The sequence below is a fragment of the Protomyctophum parallelum genome (assembly GCF_964188405.1).
Source record: "Protomyctophum parallelum genome assembly, chromosome: 18".
NCBI lineage: Eukaryota > Metazoa > Chordata > Actinopteri > Myctophiformes > Myctophidae > Protomyctophum > Protomyctophum parallelum.
In genome coordinates, this window is record NC_139716.1 from 21,299,706 (window position 1) to 21,316,196 (window position 16,491).

The window sequence follows — 16,491 nt, forward strand, 5'->3', positions numbered from 1 at the left end:
TACTGATAAAGGCTTTATAAGGTCAACTTTTAAGGCACAGACACACCTTTAGCTGACGATGTATAGACCGGCACACATCTCTCTGGTTTCCACTGTTGCTCACATTTACAAAAGCACACAGTACCAGACTACCATAGGCAATATGAGCAATCCATGACTTTTCAACTACAATTTCATTTTTCTTTGACTTTCACAATCTCATATAAATAAAATTATCTTTTTGTGTGTTTTTAACAGGTTTGCGAGCTTGGTAATCTATTCATCAACATTTGCCTGGCAAGGCACAAACAAACAGGTGAATTATACAACTGCATATTATACAATATCTTAATACTGTAGGTTCAATATTATGCATCCTGCAAAATTATAAACCTACTACTAACTTAATCTCTTCACTTTTGCGGACTAACTCAAGGTGACAGAATGTTTGCTTTGATAATTAATAATATTGTAAGCACTCTTTGAACCACACAAACCCTAGCATCCCTATTGGACATTTGGAAAAAAAAATGCAGATCTACAAGCTCACAACGCATTGAGGTGTGAGGCTAAGACCACAGCCGACCACAATCAACTAAGCATTAGTTTACTAAGAATAGAGGGTTTAACCCATTTAGACGCGAGGCCGAATAAAAAAAAAGGCTTCTAAATCCTGACAGTTTTCTGTCATGTTTCTACAGTATGTCAGTCATTCTCAAACATTTCCATGTCAAGGACCCCCAGAACTATCTACTTTTGGCCGCAGACCCTCATCTGAACATATGTAGTTCCAGGGATCCCCCCAGAAGCAAAGATTTGAGTTAAAAGCGTTCGCTCTGACAGAATATATACTCAAAGTATGCGCCACATTTTCACGATTTTTCGAAAATAGCCAAAGTAGAACTTAATGCTTGTAACACCAAAAGAGGTTCCCGTCCTGAATGGGTTAAGTTTAAGCGGTTAACACTAGCCTGTTCAGCAGTGATAGGACCGGAGTCCCAGACATGGGTATAGCAATGACTCGTACTTGGCACGATGTCTCGATATGATCCTCTCTGTGCACCGTGGTGCACGTCACAGATGTCACCTTAGGTGCATGAAAGAAAAGTATGTGCATTATGGAGTGTATATGCTGATGACTCACCTGTCTCAAGAGCTCTTTCTGCACACGTCTTGCACACCCACTGCTCCTAAACATACCCCTTTGCTCCGTCACCGTCTCATGTTAATGGAGAGAGTCAAGTGGCATAGAATAATGGAAGGAGCATATCAGCATGTGTTTCATACTTTGTGAAGTTCCCAGCTAGCCATGCTCTGGGCAGCAGTTCAGTGCTAGAGGCTATTTTAATTTTAACGAGCAAAGAAACAAGAAAGCGCTCAGAGTGCATGATAACATTCACTGATGTCAGCGCTAAAGTTGGAGTTTTCAGTGGAGGGGCATGGGGTTATATAAAGGTACGGGGAAGCCCAAGGACTTGATGGAACTGTTCATAGCCTTTTGCTACTTTTCACACGAGTATACAAATGCGTTGCATAACAAAATGTGTATGCTTGTGACCAGGTAATGGAGTAACATATCCTCGACCAACGTGTAACCCTTTCACCTGGCTGTTTAAACTTGTACACTGCCCACAATACACCTATGAGGTAAATGAAACATTAAAGCTATCTTATATATTATAAACCAGTGGTTCTCAACTATTTTCACGTCAACTATTGGCCCTAAACGGATCCCCTTCTGGAAATAATTTGTGCCAGGGACTTGCATACAAGATTTGTATTGTTAAAATCTTTCAAAGATATTCCAAAATCTTACTTTCTTTTTTTTCTTCAAGATGTGGAAAATAGCAGATCTACAAGCTCAAAATGCATCGTATTGCATGTGAGCTTGTAGATCAGAAATAGAAATAGTCAATGTAAGCAGCCCTGGACCTCAATTTAGGTCAGGGGATATTAATAAAATCTGGGAATACATTTCTTACCAAGAAACCAATGTGTTTGTAAGGGTGTCTGCTAACATATCCCACATTGGTTTCTATTGAACCACCCTAGGGGAATTTTTGACAGCTGCTGAAAGTAGTGGTACCATCAACAACCATTATAAGGCAAAATGTTCTACATTTCACTAAGTAGCATGCTTGGAATGGATTCAGAATCATGAAAACCCCCTGGTTTGACATGTCACATGCTACAGTACTTAGAGCATAATTCAATTTAGAACATTTTGCCTTATAATGGTTGTTGATGGTACCCCAACTTTCAGGAGCTGTCAAAAATTCCCCTAGGGTGGTTCAATAGAAACCAATGTGGGATATGTTAGTAGACATGCACCCTTACACACACATTGGTGAAGAAAATTCTTGGTAAGAAATGTATTCCCAGATTTGGAATTATTCTGATAATATTCCCTAACCGTGTTATACTATATCATAATTCATCGTATTTCTGTAATGCCAAGAATGCATGAGCATTTTCCCAATCCGTTGTCATTGTAGATTGGAGCCTGGCTCAGCCTGTCTGTCATGACGCAAACTGTCCCAGGTATGTCCTCACAACACTTGTGTGTGAGTGAGACTATTATTCCACACACACACACACACACACACACACACACACACACACACACACACACACACACACACACACACACACACACACACACAGTGAGTGACACTAAAATGAAGTGTTTCTCTCCCACTACATTAGTGGCAGTGTTTGCAGGGCTAGTGACCACTCAGATGTTGCTGTGGGCCAGGAGGAGACACAGCAAATACCTTCACCAGGTGAAGAACGACAGGAGCTTCTGGAGGACTGCAGTCATTCCTTTCCTGATATGACAACCAGCTGATATCTTGGCCTGGGGGAAGACATCTGTGGTACAGCAGCAGTTGTTTTTCAGGAGATTTATATATATATATATATATATATCCCATTAAGGCCTGACGTCAAAATTTATAAATTGATTTCTAAATCACATTTTAACGATTTTTCAAAAATAGCAGACCTACAAGTTCATAGCTACGAGTTTGTAGATCTGCTATTTTCCAATAGCTAAATTATAACATAATGTTTCAAACACCAAAAGGGGTTCCCACCCAAAATGGGATATATATATATATATATATATATATATATATCATCCTATTACAGTAGCTAGTTACACAATTCACTAAATAAACATGAAAAATAAAGGATTGTTTTGATACATGGCACCCATGGGCATTGGAATGGTGGTAAAAACAGGACATTTGATAATTGGCAAGGTTGGGCGGCTTTGGGAGGGGGAGAGGGAATTCACAAGGCCAAAAGCATCACTCTGCAATGGTTTGAATGAGAGTCTGCCAAGAAAATGAATTCATTCATCTTAGCCATTGTGTGTGGAGTGAAACCGGATAAAAGAAAGTGTCACTCACTTCCCCTTTGAAGAGGGACTGTTCCACACAAAAATAAATGGAATGACTCAACCATTGTGCACACAATTGCTGTCTGGACACCCATGTTCCAGTTAAAGTAGCTTATGTGAATGGCTCACCAGAGCATGGAACTGAAAGCACATTATTTAAGTGGCAGATTGGAGTGTATAAAAGGGGAGGGGGGGGGAGTTAAAGAATAATCTAGACATAACGTACAATGTGAGGAGTCAAGGTTTTGGTCAAGTCAGTAAGTAACTTTTCAAGAGTGTGTACCACTGACTAAACACAGACGTGCAACACATTCCTACTCTGAGTCACTTGGCAAAATATGTGCAAATATTTAATTTTCTGTGGCATAAAGACATCTTCAGTACAAATAGGAATCATTGGTATTTGTAACGAACAATATAGCATTGTGACATCTTTGAGCAACATAAAAAAAGTTTTTCAAGTAAATTATAAAGTAATTATTTCAATTAGTAACACACAATAAGTGATGCAAGCTGCATAACAAATGTCAAACGCATGTGGAATCTTTCTCAAAATAGTCGTATTTTATACAAATCCTCAACATACTGGATTTTAACAATACAAATAGACAAAAAAATATATTTTTATATCTGCATGCTACTGTATACAGTACCTGTATATATTGTTGCAGAACAGAGCAGCATACTTTTCTGTTTGGTAAGTACATTTACCAAATGAACGCGTCCTGACTGAGAATATTGTGATAATCTCAAGTTAGGCAACAGATTCAGCCATATATAGTAAGGGGGTGCCGTGTCCACAGAAAGCGGTTGTCTGCCCTGCATTTGTATGGTAAAGACGTGCTGGAGAACTCCCCTACCTAGTGCCAAGCATCGAGCAAGTGTTGCCATGCCCGCTTATTAATCAGACCAGTGTGTGTCCCAGTGGAAACCTCGTATGAATCTGATCTCAGGTCAGAATGGGTTAAGAGTCAGAGTTTGCCCGCCCCCCACACACACTCACTACACACACTTTAGTATCAATGGCACAAGCACACACTGTTTACCTTTCGTAAGAAGCTTTTACATGGCGGGAGCGTCGCGGTACAAAGGCACAAATTAAATCCGAAATTGCAACCGGACCAATGTGAAAAGCTGCCGTGGGACTCAACCTTTATATTGAGTATACATTGGGGTCTGTATATATACGGACCTGGGATATGACGTCCCCTAGCGGCGGGGTCTGTATATATACGGACCCGGCGCTTTTTTTTTTCCCTCTGCTATCTACGATTATAGCCTAGGGCTACGATTACAATCGTATCCCTAGGCTAGTACAGTAGCTTAAGGTTGTGGGTTTTTGGGCTTGTTTCTGAAGTGCAGTTGCTTATTTGGGCTTGCTTCCAATTATTATTTAAACCGGTGGTTCTCAAATATTTTCATACCAAGGACCGCCCAAATTAATATGCATTTGTCCCTATCCCACAATCTGAAAATGTCACTTATATGCAGAGGGTTGGAGAGGCACGGCGACACACGGAAGCAGAGACTTGTCATCGCTTAGCTCTCTGGACATTATCCAAAGCACTTGGTCGCTCAAAAAGCATATTCTGTGGACACGGACACTATCATTATTGAGGACTGTCAGTTCAGTGAAGTGAGGCCATTGTTATTGTCTGATGTAATTGGTCTCACAGGGATGTGGAGATGTTACGGCATAGGGTCAGAAAGGATACTGTACGTGCTTCAGTGACCTTTGATAAAAAAAAAGTTGTAAAAAAGCTTATATAAAAAGCTTATACAAAGTTAAAAAAGGGAAAAAAACACATTAGTTCAAATTCAATTAGAACCACACCAATAATTTCAAAGGAAAAATACATGTTATCGCGATATGTTTTCATCAAATTATATAAAACATACCCCTCTATCATTACAGTTCAAGTAAACTAATCTTGATGATGTCTATAACTAGTGTTATAACTAGTGTTACAGTAGAAATAGAAACTATTCCATAAGTTAAGGTCTGAGGTATGCAAGGTGTACGCCCGCCGTGCTGTGGGTGAGCACTGTTTGTCTCTTAAACCTTCTCTACCGCTGGCGTGAACTTCCCAGGTTGCAGTGGAATTTCATCCGAGGTGTCCACGGGGTTATGATACGCCTGCAAATCCTCTGAGTCCTGGTGCCTCGCAAAGTTCACGAAGACCTACAATGACAACGGTGGAAAAGATGCCATTCAATATGATTTTTCTTTAAACTTTACTAGATAGAGCCAGTGGTGGAAAAAGTACTCAAATGTTACTTGTGCAGAATGTCTCATTTCAAGATTTAAAATCTATAAAAATATATTGAAAGGTTGTAGCAGATCTACAAGCTCCAGGCCAGCTCCATATATGGACACTGGGCATGCAGGGGCCCTGTCCAGAACCCGGGAAGAGGCCTTTTTGGGGGCGGTTCTGGACAACCGTGGGTCCGACCGACTCGACACCGGGCACTGCAGGCCCTGTGGTGAGGTGGAACACGTGTGTTGAATTTGAAGTCGGTGGAGCGAACGTTTCTCGAGTTACGTGGATTACAGACGTACGTACGAACGTACATACACACACACAGAGAGACTTGGTACATTTATAGTTAGATAGGACTATAGGCTGACAAATGGGGAGAGAGAGAGAGATGGGGAGTGACACGCAGGAAAGGACGTCGGGATCAGGACTGGAACCCATGGTGCGCTGCCAGGCTGTAGCCTATAGGTGCCCGGACCGCTATACGCCAGCTGTCTGGGCCAGGCCAGGCCCAAGAGGAAGAGCGCACTGTTCATCAACATACAGGTATGTTGTTTGAAACATTTCATTTTAATGTAATGTCTATTTTGTACACTTCATTCACATAATTTATTCATTTCATTACATTGTTTAACAGGGAGAGTAGCACCCAGGATTACGGTTTAGGCAATTGGCACTGTGTGTGTGTGTGTGTGTATGTATTCAGGCATTTCCATGTCTTCGTATATAATAGGCCTACTTGAATTTATCCTTGATAATAATACAATAAAATACAAATCATTTTCTTTTGTATTCAATCATTGTAGTTTATGATTTAATAAATGTAAGAAAAAGCCAAACAAATATCTTAAAAATGAATGGCTTGTGCTCACTATCCCAGAAGGTCATTTTGACATCTTTGACTAGTTGAGAAAAAGCGAAAGTAGCATCTTCCGTTGCGATCTGGCGGTCCATTTAATGTCAGAACAAATCAATCCCATAATGTTCCCAAAAAGCCCTTGTATATATTTCATTGAGTTGTAAAAATTACTGTACTGAGAAACCTTTATACCCTTTAGTGCTCTCTGTCTCATGTGGTAATGGCTTTTTATTCAATGGGAAAAGTAACAGCAGAGATCAAATAAAAAGATAAAATGCAATGCTTTTTCATTAAAAGGTTTTCAGTTGGCTCTGCAAAACGTCTGTCGGGTGGAAACCTCATATGTCCAAAAACTCACTTTTCAGGATTCAAAAGCATCAAAGTATAGCAGATCTACAAGCTCAATTTCGAGCTTGTAGAATTATAGATATGCTACTTTTGATGCTTTTTGTGTGACGCTGAAGTGTGATCAAGTAGTAGGGCATTCATTTACGAAAAAAATAATCACAAAAAGTTTAACCCATTCTGGGCGGGAACCCCTTTTGGTGTTAGCATTATGTTATGCTTTAGCTTTTGAAAAATAGCAGATCTACAAGCTCATAGCGCTCCACCGAGTGGCGCGCTACGAGCTTGTAGTTCTGCTATTTTTTAAAAATCGAAGAACGACTGACATAGAAACATAGCTTTTTCAGAAAACTGTCAAGATGTAGAAGACATTTTTAGAATCTGATCTCAGGTCAGAATGGGTATATGGAGATGAGAGGTTTCTGCCAGACAGCAACGGAATACAAGAGGATACGGGCATTGCAGATTGCATCCCGAGTCCCTGAGGAAATATGTCCTGCCCAAAATGCATCAGTCACTAGGCTAGTCAAACCCGCTATCTAACGTTTTATACAGATGATTAACAGGCCAACTGTTATTTTCTCTATTGTCCATTAGGCACTCATATGAAGTATATCTTATTACCAATAAAGGACATATACTGTTTACTTTCAGACTTTGTTTACTTGCCATTTTATTTTATTCTGAAAGAATGAGAGTAATAAAAGTCCCTTTCAAGGGTCATTTGTGTATAAACAAGAGAGGGGATACGTCTACAAGATGAAAACTGAGCTAAAATGGTGTCCACAGTGGGCTATATGTTGTACCAGCAACAAACCGTGACCAAGTGAGCAAGGCACTTGATGCCGGACATCTAGCTACACTTCTGCTTTAAATGGTGCATTTATATAGCGCCTTTATCCAAGGCGCTTTACAGAGATTGTGCATTACATTCACCCATTCACACACACATTCATACACCGATGGCAGCGGGAGCAATTAGGTTCAGTGTCTTGCTCAAGGACACTTCGACAGTAACTCTGGGGGAGCCCGGGTTCGAACTGGCAACCTTACGGTTACCATCCAGGCACTCTACCCCTGAGCCACCGCCGCCCACTTGCTTTGATGCAAGCCAACCAGGTCAAGGTAGGAGAATAAGCCTGTGAGAGGGAGGATGACTGATTTAAGTCACACCTGGCCTAGAGTCAAACTAGAACTGGACTCAGAGCTGGGTGTGGCTGCGCACCTGTTGTGCATCATGGACTTGATCAAAGGACACAACAGGTTAAATCAGTCATCTCCACAAACATTCAGGGGAGAACCTCTGTCCGGACAGTGGAGAGCCATCTGCTCTTCTGGGTAAACCAATACTGTGAAGTTGTGATGCTTTCAAATTGTTATGCCCTGGCTGAAGAGGAATAAAACAGCCTACTTGACAACAACTGCCTGTGTCGTGTCCTTCCGTGCCCTGGGTTGTGACTAGCTTTGTCACAAAGCCATAGCCAGTAGATTGTATATTTTTTAAACAATCTGTATGAGAATACAATAACTACAACTATGGTTGTATTTGTTCTCCCTGCACTTATTGAGAAATGTGGATGCATGTGGTTGACACATGCTACTGCACTTTCTCCCCTGAGCAAGTACACATGCTCTGTTAGCTCATTGGTAAACATGTCTCAGCACTTGCACACTTGGACCTGCAGGGTTCGAACTTTGAACTCCCGGTATGACATGGAAGTTACGGAGTGCAGCTTTAAATTCATACTTTTATGGCATGTGATTTTTCCAAACCCTTACTCGCGTGTGCTAAGCCATAACCTTCCCTTCATATTCTGAACTTCACACACTAGTGCTGCTGAGTGGAATTTTCTTAATAACAGATGGATATGGGCGTTAATTACATTACGGAGAGCATTTAGGTGTTTATTAGGTGTCCGTTGAGGCAGAACAGAGGAGGGGAAGGACATTTAGTAGAACAATTAACCTCTCCTGTGCATCAGTAGTGTCCTCATAAGCCTTTTTTTATTTGTATACCGGACCTTCTCATGTCCACGCCCTCACATAATAGCTCAATGACCGTCTTTCAAATGTTTTTCACAAGTGAAGGACCATATTTCTCCTGTGAGAATATAGAAGGAAACGCTATTTGTAGTTTGGTTTGGTTCATCTTACGTTGGTGTACAAAGTAGGGCTGTCAAAGTTAACGCACTATTAACTAGTTAACTCACAATCCGATTAACGCACTGTGAAGTTTGACAGAATGGTTGAGAGACGCATGGCAATTTTACACTGAAGAGTTGAATAATTGTTAAACAGCTGAATTACTTAAGTTAATTTAAGTCTACACAATTAGAAAACTTAGAAAACATGTTATTGTGATCAACATGGCCTGTTATCTCTCATAATGGTACCATTGGCCAACATCAATACAGTTCTTTAGTTTGGGTCTGGAAGGCTAAATGTCATCAAATGGTGGTCCGTGGCTCAAATGCAGAATAAATAATGGGCCTTGATAAGAAAAATCTTGAAAACCACTGATTTAAGGTATATTTAGAACGGATAAAAAATATGCGATTAATTTGTCACAGTTAATAACAGTTAACTATGGACAATCATGCGATTAATCAGATTAAATATTTTAATCGATTGACAGCCCTAGTACAAAGTAGTGGCTCATCTTGACCACTTTATACTTCATTGACCGGGGTCCCTCAGGGGTCTGTACTTGGCCCCCTCCTTAGTTTGTTCCCTCTACGCCAAATCTCTTCACATCTACAAGCTCACAACGCCTTGCAACAACACTTTACAATTTAACCCTACAGCAATGCTCAAGTATACAACAATTATGTTATGTTCACACCTTTTATGCTCCCTCTGTGGTGAAGTAGGGTAGAGTAGTAGTTGAGTAATTCACACAATATCAGCTGACATTCACTCCATATGGGCCAGTCATTTTATGTTCAGAACTTCCATTATAGACAGTCAGCTTTTTGTTTCCAAGCACTCCCTCTGCACTGTCCCTGCCGTCAGCTTCACACCGCTACAATCAATATTAATTGTAGTGCTATAGGTCAACTCTTTGCTCTATAAATCACCAGCTGAAAGGTGGCCGTCTGGGTCACCATGGTTCTCTCAGTCCTCGCCTCTGTGTTTTAACTCACTGACCTCTTGCTCCATCCAATACTTGATGCATTTACTGACTGTGATCTGGTAAATATTGACCAAAAGGGTGGTTAAGTTGACTTATAATACAAGATTTTCATCCTGGAATGACAGCAAGATCGACAATATTTCGTGAAAACTCAACTCTCTGTATCTCTTAACTGTCATCTTTTATGGGCCTATTTGCCCAACTTTGCCATTAAGTTGCCATTCATGCAAGGATTGATTAGCCATTGAGCAAGTGGGGCCGGGGCCCAGGGGCCCTTCACTCTCAGGGGCCCTTGGGGGGGATACTGGGCCGCGAGGCTATAGACAATTTACTAAAATGAAATGTAAATAGGTCAATCAGAGGCCACTCCTCTGTATTTACAGCAGTGGTTATTCATGTTACATATACAATTTTTACAGGTGCTTTCTACGCACGCCATAAAGACTGGAGCAGTGGGTTTGCGTGCTGTGCCCACCGACTGTCCGTTGTGGGTGTAGCACACAGGGTGAGAGGGGAGGGGGGAGTTTATCTGTCCCTGCATGCATTCATGCCTTATTACTGTAGTTGGTATTGGCTCCGTGCAATTGTGTGTGTTTTGCCTGTGGTCTAATTCAGCATGCCACTCAAAATAATGTTGGCTGACTTGATGTGTTCAGTGTCTTTACTAACCCTGACATGTAATTTTCTTGCAGCTTCTTCCATCCTGCAAAACTATCATAGTAAAATTACAGTGATGAATTTAGTCTGCTGACGGTAGCGTAAACAATTTGGGATTCCATTTCCTGCTCCAAATTAATTCATTGAGCCAGACATTTGATACACTGAGAGAGAGGTCTAAAGCAGATGCAGGCCTCATCCGAGAATCCATTGACCTCAAACATGATGATCTCACTTCTGACCTGACGAAAGAAATGGTAAAAAACTCGTGAGGGACACAGCTAGGTCGATCAAAAAGTGACACTTTACTGAGAACAATGGCCCACTAGCAGCACCTAGAGGCAGTGCTGCTCCTTACACCCAACGGTAACATCGAGCAGACAGGTGGCACTAGAAGACCTTACAATGCAACGCATTAAATACTATTACTTTTGTACTTTTACTCAAGTACATTTTTTGTGAGGAGGAAATATAGAGCAAAGAGAAAATTTGCTTTCATATGGGTTTGGAATTAAATTATTATACATTGCAGAAATACAGGGCTTCAGGATATACTGACCAGGCACTGTTATCGCTAATTATTTAATGTGCAGAAGTCGAAAGTTAAACTTGTGATATCGCTGCCATAAGCTTGATTCATCTGCCAACACATCTGTTCAGACCAGGACAAACCTGCCATTAAGAATCCCTGTAGCTTTGAAGTGGGTCAATATTGGGAAATAATTACGTTTGTGAGATGAAATTTTAGATCAAAAGCAAACGCAACAAAACTAAGGGCTGCTTCTTACACCCTTTCTTATTTAATGGACATATTTCATCATCTATTCAAACAACGACTATCTTAAAGGTCTGTGCCTGTGCTGGGAGCGACAAAATCACAGCATCGTGTTCCGGTTCCATTTACCATTCTTTTCTTATCGTTAATTATCAACATCCAAATCATATCCATAACAACTAGTCTATTGAGCGCAGAACAATGTTTTGATGAGCAGGCCTATATGAAGAGCGGAGATGCGAGGTGTCAGATGCATGGAAACTGGAAAGGATATGGCAGAGTTTGAAATTAATCTCCGGCAGCGAGCCGTTGTGTTGATTCAGGGGTTTGTTGTACTACGGCTGGTTGCAGCTCCCAGTTTGACAGTATCTGTCTACTCAATTTCTTCTACTCTGCTTATCCTCCTCAAATAGTGCAGCATGTTTGCAAGTTCTACCGACTGAGAGGATAATCAGTATTGTGCTGTGCGTAAAGTCTCATGCCGCGGTCTCGCGCTGTGAGTTTGTTCACCATGGGACTCCATAATAGTGGCAACTGCATGTTGACACATGCAGTGCCAGTGTATAGGCCTACAGTACAACTTAAGTACAATTTTGAGGTATTTGTAATGTAGTATTTCCAATTTCCAATACTATTCCACTACATCTCAGATCCAACATTTTTACTTTTACTCCACTACATTTATTTTTGTTACTTTGTAGATCTTTATTATTATTATTATAATATTATTACACAGCACTGTGAGCTTGTAGATCTGCTATTTTCCAAAGATTGTAATACATTTTGAACACTAGTTAAATGCATTCTGCATAATGAGTACTTTTACTTTTGGTACTCTGAGTACATTTTGGTGCCAGTACTTTTGTACTTTTTGTACTCAAGTAAATTGTTTAGTATTTCTGCATTGGAGTATTGATACTTTTAACATTTGCGTACTTTCTCCCCCATTGTATGTAGATAACGTGACATACTGTAAGAGGAAGTATAGTGCGACATACAATGATTTAGTTTTTTGTCCCTTACCTCATGGGGTGGGCAACCTTGATGACGGAGAGGGCAGGGCCACTATATTCACACTCACTCCAGAGGGCCACATTGCACATAGCAAAAATTGCCGATCTACGCACTGCGACGCATTTGTTCAGACCAGCGTAAAATGAAACCAAAGGGACCCGTTTCATTTTACGTTCTCAAGAGTAAAATTATTATTATTATGTTCCATTTGGTTATACCAACTCTCCATCATTTAGCTGGGTACCACCTGGGACTGACCTGACGCCAGATTGAGTTCACAAGTTCCCTCCTCCTGCCTGCATCTGGGCTCTCTCAAGCGGAAACGATGAACCCGAAGCAGCGGGATATCAGCGGGATATCTCCATAATAATTTTAGTCTTGTTAGCTTGTGTTTACATTTGCGCTGTGGCACATCTACAATACGTCACCAGTCTCGCGTTGATCCCGCTACAGACTAATTCCTACACAGGTTGTGTTTATAACCACGCCCCCGGGCAAGTTAAGTTTACTGAGGTTAAGGTTAGGGTTAGGTTAGTATCTACAAGCTCGTAGTGCGGCACCGAGTGCCGCACTACGAGCTTGTAGATCTGCTATGGGTTAATTACCTGATCCAGAGTGGTCTGGGACACAGAGTAGTCCTCCACGCCGAGCCGTTCCTGCTGTCTGCTGAGTTGGCTGAAGATGTTGGCCAGAGCGCCCTCTGTCTGCGGGAGCTGGTACTGCAGCGTGTTGTGGTGTTTCTCCTTCAGGGCGGAGCCTGGGAAGGTGCCCTGGACAAAGTCCTCCACGGGCGCCAAGGCGGGCGGCGAGCCGCCCACCCTCACCGTCAGCGTGTAGCCGTCGCCAAATCTGGAGTGACACATTGTGTCACACATTCAAAAAGGAGGAAGATATGCAATTAAGTACAGTATGCATGCATGCAGTATATTATGTATTAGGCAGTGTTGTTGGGCAATATTACTTAGGAGAGTTATATGTTACTAATTACTCAAGGGTAATAATATTATTAGATAATATTATATTATATATTATAATATTACTTTTGCGCCTCCCACCCGCGAAAAAAGGGATGTACAAAAACACAATCTGTTAGGTCAGCTTCTTGTAGAACTGAGCGCCCGCATGCACGCGCGCGCGCGCACACACACACACACACACACACAAACACACGCACGCACAAACTCTCATTGGCTTGCACATTCAAAATTCTGGTAAACAAACACATCACATCATGTACTGTATACAGTATGTATGATCCACAGCAGTTGCATGTGAATGCGTATATAGACTAACAACATGAAAACCTTGCATCTGCATCTCAGTGGCCACAGGCTGCCAGCTGGAAGAATGTAATAGATTTTACAAAATAGCCTTCACATTGTTTAGACACCTCCCTGTTTCACACCAGACACACACACGCACAATGCAGACTACCTGAATAATACCCTCTTCTCTCCAGAGACGTGTGTGTGTGTGTGTGGTCGCGGCATTATGTCAACACAAGGGTTGTGTAATGTAGGAAGCAGGGACGAGACAGGAAGCGACCAAGGGGAGGAGGTTGTTGTATAATTGAACCTAATTTTCCTAACCATTCCGAGGATCCCAGGCTTGGCGTGCCGGTGGAGCAGGTGCACCGCACAAGCACATGAGAGCCAAAGCGATTTCGTTCTACCAACCCCAGAAGGTCCCTATGTAAATCACACCTTTCTGGTCTCCTTCATCTTCCCTCATTGACCACTTTACCTTGTTTATCATCAATGCTCGGAACGCTAGCAACATAATGCTCTGTTGGACCAGGCAGCGTCATTTGGGGTCCCGGGGCATGGAAATTTCCACTGCCTACAGTGCCTATAGCGCTTGCCTTTCACCTCAAACTCAGTTATTTTAGAGGACGTATGCACCAAAACATTGTTTTCTTGTCTGCAATCATGCATAAAAATAAAAAAAGCAAAAAATAAAATATAGGAGCTTGTAGAACAGAGACAACACGGTCGCCATAATGGGCCGCTTCGTATTATTTATTTATTTATTTGACAGGGACAAAGCTCATTAATCAACATGTCAGGTTTCACCTCAATGTAAATGGACCAGAGTTAGCCAATGCTAAATTTCATCTGTAGTCCCTGGGCAGGCTCTTAAAAATGAATGATAAAATAAATCTTCAGTTCTAATTGCAATGCTATATGCACACTCAAGTAATGACTTGTCTTATATAGCCCCAAATAATCAAAACAAATATACCACTGTTCAAAGTCTATTACGTTAGATAACCCTCGGGGCGTCTTACTGATGTTAGATAACATTTTATTTAAAGTAAAAGATGGCAGGAAAATGTGTTACAGCATCCAAATATCTTTCTGGTGCTGACCTATTAGTATACTGAGCACCATCATATCATATATTGTGTCCAGAATAACAATATTCTGATACAAAATGCTTTTGTCACTCATGAAAAGACAAGCTCCCATGCTAATTAGCATTCAACAATTTCCTGGTTGTATGTACGCTACTATACATCTAGTGAGCGCCAAATACGATTCTGTGCCTTGTTATTTTGTCATTAGCACTCTTATGACCCGTTGTTTTCAGCCTAATTAATTCCCTAATGTTAGATTTACTCATAGAAATGTCCATTGTGGGCCTGCAAGTGCTATCAATGAATTGAGAGGCACAGAGGCTCCCATAATGGCAATTAGAGATGTGGCCTCCACTCTCCCTGGGGGAGCCGAGAGTGAGTACATGAAGCTCTGTGCTGGTGCCGAGCGGCAGAATGAATGAGCCTCATGGCTGGCCAAACCCCTTTAGTTTCAACATGACGGCTTGAAGTTAACCCATTCTGACCTGAGATCAGATTCTAAAAATGTCAGTCCTTCCTACGATTTTTCAAAAATAGCAGACCTACAAGCTCGGGCGCGCTATGAGCTTGTAGATCTGCTATTTTTCAATAGCTAAAGCATAACATAATGCTAACACCAAAATGGGTTCCCGTTCAGAATGGGTTAAAGTGCCACAATAAAAGACCCAAATGTAGCCACTTGTGTGCAATTTGTTTCAGCATGCCACCAATACTACATGCGTTATGTAGATAATGACATATGACATATACATATAATTTAAAGGTTTATATAGACAACATTCTGATTCAGCCGTGGGATGTCACTTCACATCACAACGTCTATTCCTGGAAAGTTAGCATGCTATAATGAAAGCCTTTTTTCCCACGTCAAAATTTAAATATAATAATGTCTTTCTCAAGTGTCCACAGCTCTGGTATGAGACACAGACCAAGTAGGGGAAATTTATTTTTATTTTTATCATGAGCATTAAGTTGAGGCTACATTATGCTTAGCAAGGGTTTACAAAATGGAAACAAGCTACACAAACTTCCATCTGCACAGCAGGCGCAAGATCTGCATCATCAAACATTTCCAGATAGAGCCACGTACCCTCATCAAGCTTTATTCATCATCCAATCAAGGCTGTGGTGATGATCTCCTTGTGTCTAGCCAGGAAAACAGGAACTATGTTTTACCTGATGGCTCTCACACTCAGCTAACATACAAAATGCCAACAACACACCAGTATGTTGTTGGCCAAAAGTGTTTGAGGCTAACATGGGTAACACATTCTGCTTGTCAGCAGCAGCAGTAAAAGGCTTGATCAATTAGCCTTTTTCTCATTCCCCTACCTCAGTTTCTCCCAGCCAATACCTTTCACATTGAGCGTTATCAGTCTCTTTGTCCTCGCAAGTTTCGCAACTAAACAAGCTCTATATAATATGATAATATATCATATTTGCGTTAAGCGATTCAAACAAGCTCTTTGGTGCATTATATACTGTGCCAATGCTCATTGCTGTAAGTATTTATTCATCAACTTGCACTTTTGAGATGTGGTTTACGACTTGACTATGACCATGTTATGTATCATTATGTACGGCCTAAGAGCAAATAACAAATGGACTAAATTTGCATCAGGTCATCACGATGATCACCGTGCTTCGTCTCTAAGGCTGCAGAAAATGCCCTGGCTATGCTCTGCATTTTCATTATTCCACCTCGATCCTAT

The 16,491-nt window shown here is 41.2% G+C and overlaps 2 protein-coding genes across 2 annotated transcripts in view; one reads left to right on the forward strand and one right to left on the reverse strand.

Annotated features, from left to right (window-relative positions):
* The window catches only part of LOC310876027 (trans-2,3-enoyl-CoA reductase-like), a gene marked incomplete at both ends in the record, with an annotated part of 19,810 nt that extends 16,994 nt beyond the window's left edge, over positions 1-2,816 (forward strand). The window contains 3 exons of the mRNA XM_083789474.1: positions 1,541-1,626; positions 2,475-2,520; positions 2,686-2,816. Coding sequence (XP_083645600.1) covers positions 1,541-1,626; positions 2,475-2,520; positions 2,686-2,816 — 263 coding nt within the window. The remainder of the gene's footprint in view (positions 1-1,540; positions 1,627-2,474; positions 2,521-2,685) is intronic.
* Positions 2,817-5,438: 2,622 nt separating this feature from the next.
* LOC310876028 (phospholipid-transporting ATPase ABCA1) overlaps positions 5,439-16,491 on the reverse strand; it is a gene marked incomplete at both ends in the record, with an annotated part of 190,057 nt that continues 179,004 nt past the window's right edge. Inside the window, 2 exons of the mRNA XM_083789475.1 lie at positions 5,439-5,564; positions 13,029-13,272. Coding sequence (XP_083645601.1) covers positions 5,439-5,564; positions 13,029-13,272 — 370 coding nt within the window. The remainder of the gene's footprint in view (positions 5,565-13,028; positions 13,273-16,491) is intronic.